This window comes from Haliotis asinina, chromosome 14 (assembly GCF_037392515.1).
Source record: "Haliotis asinina isolate JCU_RB_2024 chromosome 14, JCU_Hal_asi_v2, whole genome shotgun sequence".
In the NCBI taxonomy this organism is placed as follows: domain Eukaryota; kingdom Metazoa; phylum Mollusca; class Gastropoda; order Lepetellida; family Haliotidae; genus Haliotis; species Haliotis asinina.
In genome coordinates, this window is record NC_090293.1 from 16769388 (window position 1) to 16785766 (window position 16379).

The 16379-nt window shown below is 41.3% G+C and overlaps 1 protein-coding gene and 1 pseudogene across 1 annotated transcript; one reads left to right on the forward strand and one right to left on the reverse strand.

The window, feature by feature from the left end:
• Window positions 1–5166: 5166 nt before the first annotated feature.
• LOC137260668 (uncharacterized) lies at window positions 5167–9118 on the forward strand (annotated as a pseudogene).
• A 350-nt stretch (window positions 9119–9468) lies between these two features.
• On the reverse strand, window positions 9469–12105 carry LOC137260669 (ATP-dependent DNA helicase RecQ-like). Its single transcript, XM_067798265.1, has 5 exons — window positions 12094–12105; window positions 10594–11344; window positions 10145–10291; window positions 9867–9947; window positions 9469–9545 (listed from the first exon to the last, which is right to left on the reverse strand). Exons 1-5 carry the CDS (start codon window positions 12103–12105, stop codon window positions 9469–9471), a joined length of 1068 nt encoding a protein of 355 aa, XP_067654366.1.
• Between the last annotated feature and the right edge of the window lie 4274 nt (window positions 12106–16379).

Genomic DNA, 16379 nt, shown 5'->3' on the forward strand with positions numbered 1-16379 from the left:
ATGTTTAATAACTGTACAATTATGTCCATTATGAACCGAATCTTCCAAGCTTGTATAAAAGTGATATTAAGAAAAAGGGTTTATCCAAGACTAAATTAATACCTAGCACTAGGCAACCTAAATATCTAAAACAAATCCCGTGTCTATCTAACTATTCACAAGATACAAACACTGTCTGTTTAACAAAATGTCGCACACCTCGATGTGGATCGTGTTCAATCATAACCTAAGACAGCAAATTTACATTTTGTGAAGATAAACTATTTACGATCAAAACCAACATGAACTGCCGCAGCAAAAATGGTGTATGTGTTTTAAAATGTGTGGGATGTGATGAACATTATATTGGAGAAACTGGAATGCAACTAAAGGACAGAGTCATCGAGCAAATTCGAGATCCGGATGCGCGATATATAAATGTAAGCATTGATGAATGTGGAAATGGCCAGTTTACTATCTTTCCCGTGTTATCAATTGTCTAACAATGATACACAATTACGGATGGGGAAAGAACACAATGTTCATAAGGCCGATTAAACCTGAGCTCAATTCTAAAACATAATTGTGCGTCCTGCCTAATGTAACTCAGTATGTATATGTGCACTGAAACCATAATACATACAAGTTCACAACTATTGGTTCTAGCTGTGACGGTAAAAAAAGTGATGACGTCTTAAACGCAACCCTACTGTTGCCCATGACTCCCGCTATTGACCGACCCTGTCTGTCAATCACATGGCGCATGCGTTGATTTCGGCCAATCAGCAGGCCGGGTGCGCATTGTGGACTTGTCAGACTTATTTCCGGGGTCAAACGAAACAATGCGATAGGCCTCTAACAGCGATCTGATTTCGGTTAGGGACGACCCAAATGGCAAAAAACACCAAAACGAAAAAAAACATTGTGATGGACATGGTTGCCTTCGGTCTTACATATTCTTAAATTTGTCACATAATTTACGATGTTGTCAAGTTTCAAAAGCACAATCTGAAGGACTACTGTACAGTACGCTATCTGTTAATAGCGCAAGATATTTGAGGAGTAATATCTGGTATTCAAAGGGACAGTGTACGCAGATGTCTATCACGCAATATCCAATATATGAAAAGCATTTCAAATGAGTGTCTATAAAACCATGCCTAATTGATTACCTACCCAATGCCTGGGAAATCAATTCATCTGCTAAATCATCTGCTAATCCACTGTTACAGCATCATCCCACCCTTAGTATCTTTTCCTAGCTTTTGTATACTATCATCCTCCAACTACTGTACACCAATCAAATACAATGGCTTCTATTGCTTAATCCATTGTAACGACACCATAACAGTTTTTGTATATTTCAATTCTCTTTTCATCTGCTATGTCGGGGTATGGGGTAGGTCTGGGGGGTGAGAATTTCCTAGATGGGACCTTGGTCCCCCATGCTGTGGTTCTGGAAGAGGGCTGCTTTCTCCCCCTGGAGATCTCTCGATGCACATCTTGAGGAATTCTTTGGTTGTCTCCTGATCCATCTGTTTTTGATGGGCTGCTTTGAGGAACCTGAGGTAGTGTTGCCTCCAGGTCGGGGGTAGCCATTCCCGTGCTGGTGTTGGGGCTGTTGTTCGGCGTTTGCGGGATGACTTCGCTGCTGTTGCCATGAGATAAGTCGACGTCAAGAAGGGTGTCGGGGTAAGGCATGCCACTATTGTTGTCGTCATGGTTACCAACGTCTGAATTCACTCTAGTGGGGACGTTACCTGCGTTTAAGGTTAGTGGTGTAGGCATTAGCATTTGTCTTAACAATTCGTCATCAGAATCTGAATCTAGAATTCCCCATGTTCCTCCCGACACAAGGGTTGATCCATGGAGATTTCTAGTTCTGTTTCCCTGTTGCTGTTCTCCTCAAATAATTCCTCCCACATTAGTGGATGAAGTGGTTTTAGAACTTTGAGGAATGGTGCCGGTTTTGTTTTATATTTTTTTTATGTCAACCTGAAATGCCGTTCTTTGATTCGGAAAGTATGTTGTCGAGCTACTGTTCGTTTCAGTAATGCGTCCGGTCTGCATTTTTGGCGAACCATGGTGTCGGCATCCTCGAATATGAGTTTACTCTCTTCGAGGATGCCTTCACCTGCTAGGCATGGTTCATCGACGAAGTTGCTCTTGAAATTATTGTTACCTGTCCTTTTAACCTCCCCATGGAAGCGGACGAAAGGTAGCAATGACCTTGCTATTATGCTTTTCCCTGTTAGGTGGTCCCAGCAAGACGTGTGTATTTGTTTTGTCCATGGTTTTGATTAAGATTTTACGAATGTCATCCAGGAATTCGGATGCATTCCAGCCATGATTCTCGGCCGATCTTCTGATTTTTTTTTTTTTAAAAATTTTCGGTACTTTCGGACTTGGGATTGTTTTCATCCTTTTTGCACGAGTAGTACACTTGATGGAGTTCTTCGAATGTGAGGGTTTGCGTTCTCTGACATTCCAGCGATATGGCTTTTTGAACCAATGTGTTGTAATTGCTTTGTGCAATGATTTCAAATAAAGTTTTTGTTTCTTGTGTACTGATTTTTTTCTCACTGTATAGTTGTAGGATTTTTACTGCGTCGGTTGCGTTTTTGTTGTTGTCTGTTTTGGTTGAACCGGATGTTGTTGTGGTTTGTTTTGGTTGAACCGGATGTTGTTGTGGTTTGTTTTGGTTGAACCGGATGTTGTTGTGGTTTGTTTTGGTTCGAATATTTCCTCGTCCCGAATGTTGTCTTCCGGGTTTCGATGATACGTTTGTAGCATTGTTTCCCAAAACGGAGTGACGTGGGATGTTTTCGTTCGGGGTGTTTTTTTGATAGGACGTACGATTTCTGATTTTCTCCGTGCTGGGTTGCATTTGCAGGGAGTAATGCTGTTTACTCCATGTGATGAATTTGTGAAACTGATAGTGACGTAATATTTACCATTCCACGGCTTTTTTCTTCCGTTTTATCGGCTTTATCATACCTATCGATGGGACGATACTTAGTTTAGTCGTCTTTGCCTTTTTGCAGGCTCTCGTATCGTATCGTCTTAGTCGGTTTTTGTACAACATTGTATCACGTTTCGATTGTTCGGGTTCGAGAATAAGAAATGGATAATGAGTACAGGGAGCCTAGGCACGAACCGTGCTGCTCGGTCTCGAGAGGCACGTAAGCACGTATAGTTGTTTTCTTGTTTCTTTTATATCGAATATACGTGTTGGATATAGTAAGTGTGATTTTTTTAATCCAATACGTGATCCGAGGCACAGGCGCCCACCGCGGGTCTGAAAATCGATAACTAAGTCCAGATTTACTATCCAACCCCCTTGCCATATAACCTGAAAAGGTGCATCACCAAATCACGGCAATGTGATCGAAAACCGGACAATTACGCACTCGTAATTGAATATGTCGTATTTTAAAAGTCTCATGAGTAGCAACAGCTTCTGTCCACATTTCCCATGTGTGTTAAGGCATATACACAGGCTTTTCGAGGGGATGCACTTGTTGTTTTATATTAAATCGCCTAAGACCGAGTTGCTGTGCCGGACGTATACAAAGCTAGGTCGTCAGCGATGGGCTTTACGACCTCCGGCAATCTGATTGGTTAATAATGCAAACTACAACTTCACGTGGGTGAAAAAACTGGAGTGTGTTTTGTACACAAAGGTGTCAGCAAAACAAGTCTTAGAGTGTAAAATCTGACGAATAGATCGTGTCAAATATTTGCCTGAAACATATGTACAAGGCGGGATTAACTCGTCTCCACACGGACACGGCAGAAATGACAAAGACGTACATGGGTTGAATGGCCTGGAGTGTGGAGGTGCTGCTGGATTAGTTGTGAAAATGCACCTGCAGCTACCGCTGTGGAAGTGCTACCCCAAACCCGACCAGGCCACGCAGGAGATAAACCCACCATCTTCTTTTCAAGAAAATAAACGTAAGGAAAAGGTGAAGCATTCAGTTTGGTGATTCTACTCGGTTAAGGATCGAGTCCAGGGTTTTACCAATGTAAAATAGCCATGCCCCTCCGTGACAGGTGCACGTCGTCGAAGGCATACAGGTCCCTGTTTCTGGCGTTGCACTGGGGATGGGGGACCTGTTCACCTCCCATACCTTGCACCATGCTGCCAACCCTCCTGTTAAAGGTCACATGCAACCAAAAAATCAAACATAATTAAAACACATTTATCACCTATTCATGACATATAATATGCATTGCTGCTTTTAAAAACGCAAATAAACACAATTATAAGCGTACAATCGCGATTCAAAAGTGCAATATTTTGTACTTGGGCTTACTTCCCCCGAAACGAAGCCCTCGGGAGACCGAACCCAGTCATAGCGGGTGGATATGCACTCAAGTGTAACGACGGCTTCCGATTGGCTGTTTCATTTGCTGATATGCTGAGGGTTCATTGTGTGTACAGAAAGATGATCTTTTTGATGGGCATTTTAGAAGTATAGCCAGTCACAAGAAAGTAAGATTCTTTATGGATAACAACTTCTTTTTGTGTACTTGTTGCGTCGTTTCAGTATGGATTCATATACTGTTGTCAAACAAAATCATATACACGAAAAGAAGTCGTTATCCATGAAGAATGTATATAGAGATGTTGGGTTTGGAAAATACATGTTCTCTGAATTTTGGGGGGGGGGGGGGGGGAATTTAGTGAAACGTTTGAACTCCGATTTCGCGGATTTCGCGGATTTCTTTTTTTTCATCGCGTTTTTTTTCAACTTTATAGGTTGAATTGGCATTTTTGATGATTTGTTTCGGTAAGTGCATACCGAAAGGTACCAGAATCTGCAAAGTTGTGTTTTACGTTGCATGTGACCTTAAGTTTAGCTCTTGCCCTTTCTAGCTCGGTGGGGCACCTGGCCACATACCAGTATCGGCGAGGCAGCATGTCCGACCAGATGATTATGGTCTTGGGGAGCAGCAGGCGAATTCGGAGCATCGATGGCTCAATTTCGTGAAACAGCTTGCAGGCGGTGACTTGACCAAGGTCGTTTTACTCTAAGTGAATGACGAGGGCATTGAGGCGGAAGTCATCAAGGTAGACATCGACCAGCCTGGTTCCCTGGGTCTGATGCGCCTGCGCTAACGCTCCGACACTGACCCAGGCAACCTCCACCGCATGGAGGCTGGCACAGAAGGAAAACCAACATGGCGGACAAGGTACGTTAACATGGGGAAACGCTAGAACGGGTGGTTAGAAGTTTTTCATAGCATTTTCATTACTACGGTTGCAATGTGTGAGTGTTGAGAAGAAAGTCCGTATTTTTTACGGGTGCACGAAATCATTATTTAAGCCGATTCGAGACACGAAAATCGTCGTCACGCCCACAAAATGTAAACTATGACACGCACCCCTTTTCAACAGCAATATTTGCGTTAATATTTCGTGTCAGCTCGCTGTGGCCGCGAATTCGTGTTCATGAGACATGGAAGCGGACGACCACTGCCATGAAACATCGCTAGTATCTTTAGTTTAGAAAATTTCAACACGATATGTCGCAGGTATCAGATTGCTTTTGAGACGTAGACCCAAGCATGTGCATTTGTCCTAAGTACTTGACAGCAGTACTTATCAATATGTTTTGTCAGTCCTTTCACAGTTATTGCAAACCCGACAAAGAAAACCGGACACCATCGTTTAGAGCAGCACCAACAGGCCTATCTGATCATGGTTATGTCAAGAAAAGGTCATACACCTTATTTTAAAAGTAAGATGAAGGTAAGCAATGCTAATTAGCTAATGTCATTGAATTAATTGTTGTTAAAATAGCACATGAACATCATCTTATGATGCAGAAAATGCATATTGCATTACCTGATAAACCAGTAATTTATTTACATTTAATTAATTTTAGCATTTCTTAATTGTGCATGAATACTTGTGTCATCATGCTCAGTGCACATTTTTGCAGAAACCCCAGGCAGAACACGGCCTCTCCAGCAAGTCAAAATGGAGTGATGAAGAAATTAAAGTCCTTCAGAAGCAAACTGAGCAAACGTCAGACCTTTCCACATCATTTTGGCAGAAGTGTGCCACACTTCTAAATTCCAAATTTTAGGACAAACAGGACAAGTGAGTTCTTGCATTGTAGTTTTGAATTATCCTAATTTCAGCTAAAATTAAAGGTTCAAACTGCATGTGCTTTGTCAACATTTGCAGCGAAAGTACAATCACATGTTATTATGATGTTTATTCATGATACTGCTATTGGTAAGCTAGTCACTTTGAATGACAGTTCTAAAGAGTACAATCGTCAGTTATTACACTCGTCTCCTTATTTATTAAGCACATGTAAAAACAAACAGGACGATAATGATGCAAAACATCATGTCAGCATTGCTGACACAGATGATGTAATATTTGAAGATGAGAGCTGGATACTTTATACAATTATATTGTGAACCAAGTGAATAACGGTGACTACTAGAAAACATTGCTCACACAGTGGACTATATAAGGTGTGTAGTGTTGTGGTATGATGCCATTATTGGAGCATATACACTTATGTCATCTAGAATATGACGGACACCATTATGGTTAAGCTGAAAAGCACTACATGTACGTCCATACATATATAGTGACACCATCAGTGATTTTACTGTGACCTGGAGAACCTTCACTGGATTTGTTGACTAACAGTTTCATGCTCTTACTAACAAGTTCAAATATCTCTGAGTGAATGCAGTAATTATTGTTTTTTGTTTTTGTTCAAGGCATGATGTTCACAAGATTTGAATGTTTCTATATTGTTCATTTTTCTGAATGCCCAACAGAGATGGAGTTTACACAGATGTCTGTCTGTCTGCTGGAAACACAATGGAGGTATTGTAAAAGGTGACAAGATATAGTATACATATAGTTATTTCAAACTGGATTGAATTTGGGGATTACTTGTTATTAGCATGTGTTTGTATAGTCAGAATGTATTACATGTATTTGAAGTTCTTTATCTAAACATTGCCTTCAAGTTGAAAAGTTCTTCACAATAACTCATGTAAAAGAAATGATATAATGTTCAGTAACTTTATTAAGTAATACAAACCATTAAGGAAAATTATCCTGACATATTTAGACATATCCCTTGCTTAAGTATAAAGTCTCACATATATATATAAGTAACAAGTTGGAATATTTCCCATGCCCCTCATTCCCAATAATATTCATTTATGGCAATATGGAGACCGAAGCAAAAGTGAATTTTAGTAACTGGTTTTGTCCTTTTCTTACAACACAGGTCTTTGACAAACTACAGCCCTTGGGAGTGTGTCTTTCACACATGGTTTCCTTAGGTGTCCAGGACATGATCAGTGGACACTTTCAGGACAAGCTGGTCAAGTGCATCAAAGATGGAAAAAGATTCAGGCTTGTGGGGGATAACGTAAACTTTCTGGTGGAAGTAAGTCATCTCCGGAAATCTGGTGAAAAAAGACCAAGCATGGCACACTGGTTTGGATCTGCTGCAATTATCCTGGAGATTAGTTTCAATTCTCTTCCATCTGGTGCACCACAGCATGTCCTGTTCAATATGCCAGCAGAAGATTTTCTTCTTAACAAGCGGGACTGGGTAGGGATAAGAGAGGACTACATTACTCTAATACTGAGGGTCCTTACTACACACGTCCCAGCTTTCAAATCTCTCAAGCAGTTTGCCCCTGACGTTATCGTTGGTGAAGAGGCTGACCGTCTCAGAACAAAGCATACTGTTATTCCTCTGCCTGTGCTTCCAAAGAATGAACAAACTTACTCCGACGTAGTCGATGTTCTTGATCACTATGAGTCCTTGATTGCTGAAACGTATGGAAAAGCTGGACTTGATCTTGGGGAAAACTGTGGTATCCACATTGGAGGTGACCAGCTGACCCGTGAAAGATTCTCCGGAGCTAAAAGACTTAGGGCTTCAACTGACAATGATGCAGATCCAGTGAACAAATTTCCACATTTGTCTCCTATAACTTTTGAACTGTTTCATTTGCAGATGACAGTCCTTGCAATGATGTACAAGGTATTGTACAATGAAAAGAGTACTGAAACAGGCACATTTGGAGCTGAAAAGATCAGACTGGGACGTAAGCGAGCAAGTGATGCAAAAAACACTTTATGGATTGCAGTGAACTGGCTGTTTCTCTCACAGATGCATACATTGTAGAAGCTGCCTGTCACTACTTTGGTATGGATTCTGCACAAGATAAACCAACAAAGCATCTTGATGGTGAACTGAGTTTGATGACAAATGTAGAAAAAGCTGCTTGGGTGAAGGGATCAGTTGGCAGTATGGTCGACACAATGATTTTACAGGATGCTAAACAACACATGGAGGAGAGTCATATTCCGTCCACCGACTCCACACAATTTCAGCAGGTGACTGTGATGATGCCAGATGGAACAAGTCATATTTTGCTTATACCGACTTCTTCTGCATCAGGGAGCACATCTCCACAGGGTTTCCGAGATGATTATCAGTCCTATGCCAGGAATGTTCTTGAAATTGGCATTCTCTTCAAGAACCTCTCAGATGCCATCAAATGTCCAGACAGGAACCGCATGATGAGGATATTAAAATATGCAATGATCATGTTAAAAGGTCAGAACAATCGAAGTAAATATGCACTGGAAATCCTCAGATTTCTGTTTCATCAAATGGCAACACTGAGCGAACAGAGAGGTCATGAGTCTTTCTATGGGCTGTTTGTGAACACTAATGGAAAGTACAATTCTCACATTGCAGCTGATATGCTGATGGAACATGTAGTGAAGCAGACAAAGAGTCATATCAAAGCTGTTCATTCCAACAAAACTGAGCAAACACTGATAAAGAGAACTGCTTCATTTGCTGGCATTTCCACAATTTCTGAGAATTTCGATGAACAAACTGGTGTCCTAGTCAGAGCACAGAAGCACAAAATTCCTTCCTCCATTAAGGATGAAGAACTTTGTGTCAAGAATCTTCGCAGGGTCAAACCATTTCAATGTCACCCTGGACTCCAAATCCAGTCTGTATCAAGGTTGTCGAAGAGCCCTGTCTGCAACATGAAAAAGGAAAAACTCATGACATGGATAAGAGAAAATCAACTTAACTACAGCCATGAGATTGGAAAGTAAATCTGTGCAGTACCTGAAAACTGACTTTAAAAGTAGTGATGCTTACGTAGATATACTGAGGGAAAAAACTAAGGGATCACCTAAAGGCACAATTGTTCCCTTTATTTTTCCATGTTTCTTCACAAGTTTTATATCACATAGCTTGTGCAGAAACCTGATAAAAGTAAAGGAACACTTGTCCTTTCATGTGATCCCTAAGTTTTTTCCCTCAGTATATATAACTGAAGCAAAGACACTTACTGATGGAGTGATTTGACTGATGAATATTTGAAAACTTTTATCATCCACTGCACTTCAGGCATCGATGGAACAAAGCTAGTTGTTTCTTGTCTGAAAGTTTTGTGATTACCTCAGGACATGGATATTGCTTTCACTTGCTTGACGATATTGTCCAGTGATTCCACGATGTCCCTATCGAGTTGAAAGTCTTCAAAGAGCACATGTTTGTTGAAGACATCTGGAGCACTGATTATGTGTTGGATTGCTGATGTTGGAAGCTATTCTCTTAGATACTGTGTTCCATCCTTTACTATGTAGTCAGTTAGCGTGTTCAATAATACGCTTTTGGTATCTCTGGAGAAGGAAAACTGGTATGGTGTTGTTAGGTCTGGGTTACAGACATCACAACATGCTTCAGCAGATGTCTTTTTTTCATTACTGAAACCAAATGCTTCATTGACTTGCTGTCGTCTGCAAACAGATGTATTTTTGCATATGTCTTTCATGGTCTTAGAAACATGAGGCCGACCAGTGTCCGAGTTGTTGTAAAACAGTATGGCCTCTGACTGTTGTCCTGATCTAGCAGCACGCCCAATCTGCTGTACATAATCTGAAATGTAATTAAGAAATATACTTGTATTGAACATGCATAACAATATTTTCTATGTGAGATGCCGTGCACAATATTAAACTCATTTTCAATATTATGTAGAGTATCTTTATTATTTCTCCATAGCACTTAGTTTACCATGTGACAATGCACCATATATGCTTTCCTCATCACTTCTTGTATTATCATACACTTACTTTCTAATCGCTTCGGAGGACCAATGTTGATCACCCTCTGGACATGTCTTAAATCAGCTCCCATACCAAGAGCAATAGTTGCAAATACTATTTCAGTGGACTGTTCGCTGGGTCCTCTGCAAGATTCTGCAGGATGATAGACTTTATCTGCATGAAAGATAGGAAACAACATTAAAGTATAACATTATTTCAACCACCTTTTTGTATACGAGCATAATCTGTATAACTGAGAACAGTATTTCAGGTTTTCAGTGAACCTTTCTTTTCTTAACATACCTTGTCCCCTGTTTTCTCCATTGAGGCATGAAACTGTACAACTCTGGTGTGCTTCAGGTCTTATCCTCCACTGCACATTTTATCCGCAAGCATTCTCTCTGCCAGCTCATATGACCGTCCCACCCAGTCCTGACTGCCATTGAAGTACACAATGCTTAGTGGAAACATCTGACCTTTTACAAGGAGTTCTATCAACAATGGCTCAATGACACATTCTATGGCATGTTGTATTGTTGATTCTGTTGGCCTTTTACACATTATTAGTGAAATGTTGTCTCTTGGTGGAGCCATGGATACAGATGCATAGTTAGTCATCCCAAGTTTTTTGGCCAGATCATTCTGTCCCTCCAGAGAAAGGGTTGCACTTAGAGCTAGAACCTTGGCATTGGGAAGTAAGGCACGAAGAGTTCCAAGTTTGGCAAAAACAGGTCTGAAATCTGGACCCCATTCCAAGACACAATGTGCCTCGTCTACAACAATAAAAGTTGTGGCCTCCTCTTGGAAATAATTATGTAACAATAGTTCTATGACAGTGTCATTGCCAACTATTTGTTCAGGGTGTGCAAACACATACCGGTATTGCCCTTCAGTCCAACGCGTCTGCTCTGCACTGTCTGCAGTTAGTTCCCTATAATACTCCTTGTTTAAGCAGGTTGCCCTTCTTCCCATTTTCTCCTTTTGTTGAGACAGAATAACATTCAGAGGAACAATGATGATGACAAATGCAGGTTTCTTTAGCAGGTATTCAATGACATCTGGGAGAATTTCATAGCAGAGTGATTGTCCATATCCAGTGGGTAACACTGCAATGGTGTGATTTGTAATAACCTTCTCTATGACCTCACGTTGAAGAATCCTTAGTTGGTTGATTGCTGTACCTTGATTACTGTTGTACTTCGTGAGGGCAAAGGCTATTGCAGCATCCTGTGATAAAGAAAGTACAAACAAATGATGCATATTTTAGTACCAAATTACTTCCACAATTCAATATGTTCTTTCTTAGCATTCTATTTAACCCAAATATTTTTACAAGCACTGTCAATGTTCAAAAAGACTAAACTGTGATTATATCTTCCAAATTTATACACCTGTTTATCATAGAGATTACCAGGTAATAAGAAAATTACTGAAATACATATTTCATTATATACCATATCTACATATGTATCCTGTAAATAACCTCCTGAAGCCTTTGGCATTTGATTATCACTCCACTACAGCTGTACATCATTGTTAGGCGAGTAGCGCGTGTGTTTCTTACTTTAATATATCACGAGGTCAATGTTTAGGCTGAATCCAGCATACAACAATGGGGGTAAATGTGGTAAAAACGACGACATATCGTGTTGAAATTTTCTAAACTAAAGATACTAGCGATGTTTCATGGCAGTGGTCGTCCGCTTCCATGTCTCATGAACACGAATTCGCGGCCACAGCGAGCTGACACGAAATATTAACGCAAATATTGCTGTTGAAAAGGGGTGCGTGTCATAGTTTACATTTTGTGGGCGTGACGACGATTTTCGTGTCTCGAATCGGCTTAAATAATGATTTCGTGCACCCGTAAAAAATACGGACTTTCTTCTCGACACTCATACATTGCAACCGTAGTAATGAAAATGCTATGAAAAACTTCTAACCACCCATTCTAGCGTTTCCCCATGTTAACGTACCTTGTCCGCCATGTTGATTTTCCTTCTGTGCCAGCCTCCATGCGGTGGAGGTTGCCTGGGTCAGTGTCGGAGCGTTAGCGCAGGCGCATCAGACCCAGGGAACCAGGCTGGACATCGGCTGCCTGTTGGGTAACTGTTTTAGCATGTGCCACTGCAAAAAGGTACTGAATGTTTCGAACACAGAGCATGATATTGAGCAGTTAAATGGCAAACATTTATCGAAGTAATACTGACCGTGGAAATAGATACCAAGCAATTCGAAATCTCCAGGATTGGGTGGCATGATCCTAATGCAGATTTGATGTTGAACTTAGCTAGCTGAGCATTTGGGCCAATTTGCTGAACCACGGTCACAGCTTCATCGAAACTGGCATATGAAACTGAACAGGCCTGTTGGTCAATATGGTCGTTTATTGATTTGCCTTACGCACAGGAGAGATGATGGATTAATCGAAAATCATCAGCATTCTTACCTGTGGAGTGCTTGCACATGCTTGCTTCTTTGGTACTAAACCGATTAGGGAAACTTGGAAGCTGAGGAACGGAGGTTGAAGAAATGGGCAACAATCCGTCCCAACTATAACTCGAGAGTAACTTACTTTCTACAATACCCTGCCTTGCGGGATCCACCGCTGAGCGAAGGTTGCTGGACCATCTTTGTGAGCGTTGCCCACTGAACTGTAAGTGGAAACCAAACTGAAATCCTTCCATTAAAATATAAACTGCATGTGATAGGTTAACGGCAATATAGGCGTGCAAATAGGGGGAAATCTTAACGAGATCCACAGGGGTTGGTGCTAAGGGGGTAGGGGCTGTGTGTAGGTTTGGAGTTGTAATCGTAGTCGGGTGTTCCCTCCCACCCCCGACACACGCACCTTTTCCCTGGAAGCATGAATATGCAGGATGGGGCTCGGAACAGTTAGAGCACTTATGTTGGAACTTGCATTCTGACCTGGTACAATATGACCTGTTAAAGTCCCAGCATGCATTGTCGCGGGTCCTGATACTAGTTGTGGTGTTGATTCTTACTTACACACCTCAAGGGATGATAATTAGAGGTCTGTGCAGAACTAGATTAGAAATAGTCTTCAGCAACCATAATTTTACATACTGTTGCCAAATAGCAGGAACGTTGAGACACAAAACAACCAACCAAACAACCATACTTGTAGGCGACTAACAGGAACAGGAACAGGTTGTCATAGATTGATGCTCATGACGTTGATCGCTGATTGTTGTTATGTTGTTCACTTGGTTGTCTGGTCCAGACTTGATAATTACTGTCATATAATTATAGTCAACTAAGTAGCCTCGTATAGTGAGTCTGTGATACAGAGATTCTACGATCATCCAAGGTATGGTACTCTGACTCGACCGCCTCTGTCCGCTGGTTGATGCGGAGTTGTGTAGTCATGTGCTTGAGCCAAAGTTCACGATCTCGATGGGTCCCTTGCCATACGATGACGGAACTGCTCATCGTAGAGTGTTCAGCCATCTTCTCCAAACCTCACCGCTGAATCGTAGACTGAGAAGCATTCTTGACCATGTATGTACTCATGTAGATGTGGAAGGCAGATGTCCAAGCACCAACGCTCAACTGCTCATTACTTACCGGGGCTGATGGCCTCAGCTTCACCTGACCTGAAGGATCTAGTTCCAGTGAAAATTGCGATTCATTATTTGAATGAACATTTGGCAAAAGTGATCACAATTCTACGGATTCACTTTTCCAAATTCTTTCCCGTGTCGCCTGCTTGACGTTAGTACTGACAGCCTCCGCGTCGAATCTGATGGGAATCCCCGCCACCGTGCGTGATCGACGAGCCTATGACGTCACGGGGGAATCCATCGCCGGTGACCCTGTCGAGAGGTCGACTGTCATGAATATATGGGACACAGTCTGACGTCATATGACGTTGTACGCGAAATGGATGACGTTGGGGCATGACGTAGCATGTCTGCGTACGCGGAAGAGAAAGCGGAGGTCATATAATTAAGGCTTGGCATCAATGTCACAAAGGCTTTTTGTCTTGAGTGCTAAATGCTAGCATGATACACACTGAGAGGTTCGTTGTGTGTGTTAATATATTGTTATGTGTGACGAAGTACAGTAGGCATTAAGTGGGATGCGGTGTTAGCTGATCGGCAATACCCGACACAGCTGTATATACAAATTAATCACTTTCATTTCATTTGATCCCACGTGTTACTTCATACTAGATATGCTCATCTTCCTACTCCACTACACATTCTTATAACAACAGTCAGTCAAGATCACTGTAACCCTGGTCACGTGCTTTCAATTTACGAACAGGGGAGCATTTTTTTCTTCCTAATTAGTCAACTCTGTTTTTGTTGGCGTTTGGAAATGTAGACGAATAGAGATGTAGGCGATGAGAGACTAAACCCACCTATCATCATTTAAGAGCGATTTCTGTACAAACGACTGTGGCCAGAAGGAATTGCAAGTGATGCAGTCTCAACACGCCTGTTGTTATAATTTTAACATTCACCGACTCCGACATCTTTCCCAATTGTTTCAATCGTAAATTAAAATAAAGTTCCCCTACTTTTTTTGAAGACTATATATCCAACAAGGGTCGCAACTTCACAGAACAAAATGACAACAATCCCACCAGATTCCCTCTCAACAACAACGCCTTCAACAACCCTCAGCCATAGACCTCACAATCACTACAGCCACACTCGCAAAATCACAGGGGCTTGTATCGCTTTGAAACGGCGTTCGAAAGACATATAGATGTATAGACCCTACCCTAGTACTATATAAAAGGATTCCTTTTATATAGTACTAGGGTAGGGTCTATACATCTATATGTCTTTCGAACGCCGTTTCAAAGCGATACAAGCCCCTGTGCGCAAAATCACACGGACCATCTTTTTTTTAATTTCAGTAAAGCTTTCGATGTGGTTAGGCATAACGGCTTTTTAAAAAAAAAAAACTACAGGAAAATGCCCTGGACGGGAGAATTCTGAATTTCATTCGTAACTTCTTAAAGGACAGACAAATAATTATCAAATCTCACAACACATTTCTGACCCATATCCTCTAGAAAATGGAAACCCCCAGGAGAGCATGATATCCCCAACATTATTCAACTTCATGATAAATGACACCCTTTCCGGACAAGTGGCAAGAAATTTCAGCTGCTAAATCTGATGATGAGATTTCATTTTGGACTTCTGCAACCTCCGTACCTCCGTGAACCAAACCACAATTAAAACACAAAGAATGCTAAATTACAGCCAAATGTGGGCCAAAAAATGGGGGTTTCACATGTTTAAAAAACGTGGGCATACTATTAAAAAAACCCTCCCCCCCCATACCGCTTCCCCTTTTTCATCAGCCCACTCAGTTTCTTCTTATATCTCATTACTAAAACTGCTCTATTTTCTCTTTCCATTTATAAACTGTGGCATTATCTCCATTTTCACATCATTTTACCTTTCTGTCAAAGCTCACTTAAGTTTAAGGCCCCTACATTTACATTTTTGGGGGTAGGTGGTTTATCCCCTATTGTTACCATATTACTTATTTACTTACACCCCACCTACCCCGTCGACGACACTGGCTATGCTAGAAGTCGACGTAAAACACCAAACTGATGATGATGACTTCACAGGACAGTATCATGGTAGACTGACGAGAGGCGCGACTGCAGTTAACATATCTAGGGTAAAAGGACGTATCGTTTATGTAAATCTCCTTAAATGATGATATATGGTTAGACAGTGACACCAATAGGCTTCAACAGTCCAACGCTATTACTTGTGTGCATTCATTCGAGATTGTCAGGCTAGTCAAAATATGTTCAGCTTAACAGGGAATTGTCGACGTAAGCAGATTGTGAGTAATCATCTGCCTTTAGAAACCGGCAAGACGGACAGACAGCCCAACCCATCTACAGGATCTGCGCCGTTCTCCCCAGCTAGTCTTTGTCGGACCCTGTGTAAACTGTTCGCCCCGCCTTACCTACTTGTGCTGCGAGAGTAAATTCATGGATAAAAACATTAAGATGTCCATATTATCCTGCAAAAATATTTTCCATTCTTAGTGCGCTACTGTTTGAAAATACCCAGAGGTTTTACGATATGTGCTCAACGTTTGTGTTCAGCGTTCTCAAATTATACACTTTAGAGAAAGGTAATTCCTTGATTATGAGGCACTTTTTCACTAAACGTATGTTTAACGTAAGAAATGGGCTTCACACACAGTATCAATGGGAATCGAACCCGGGAGATCGGTGTGACGAGAGAACGCTTTA

Excerpts from the sequence above, each read along its gene's own strand:
- LOC137260669 (XM_067798265.1), bottom strand. Across the intron at positions 10,292-10,593 it reads GATAGAACTCCTTGTAAAAG|ATAAAGTCTATCATCCTGCA; the intron begins GTCAGATGTTTC and ends TCTTTCATGCAG. Across the intron at positions 9,948-10,144 it reads TCCTCCGAAGCGATTAGAAA|ATTATGTACAGCAGATTGGG; the intron begins GTAAGTGTATGA and ends ATTACATTTCAG.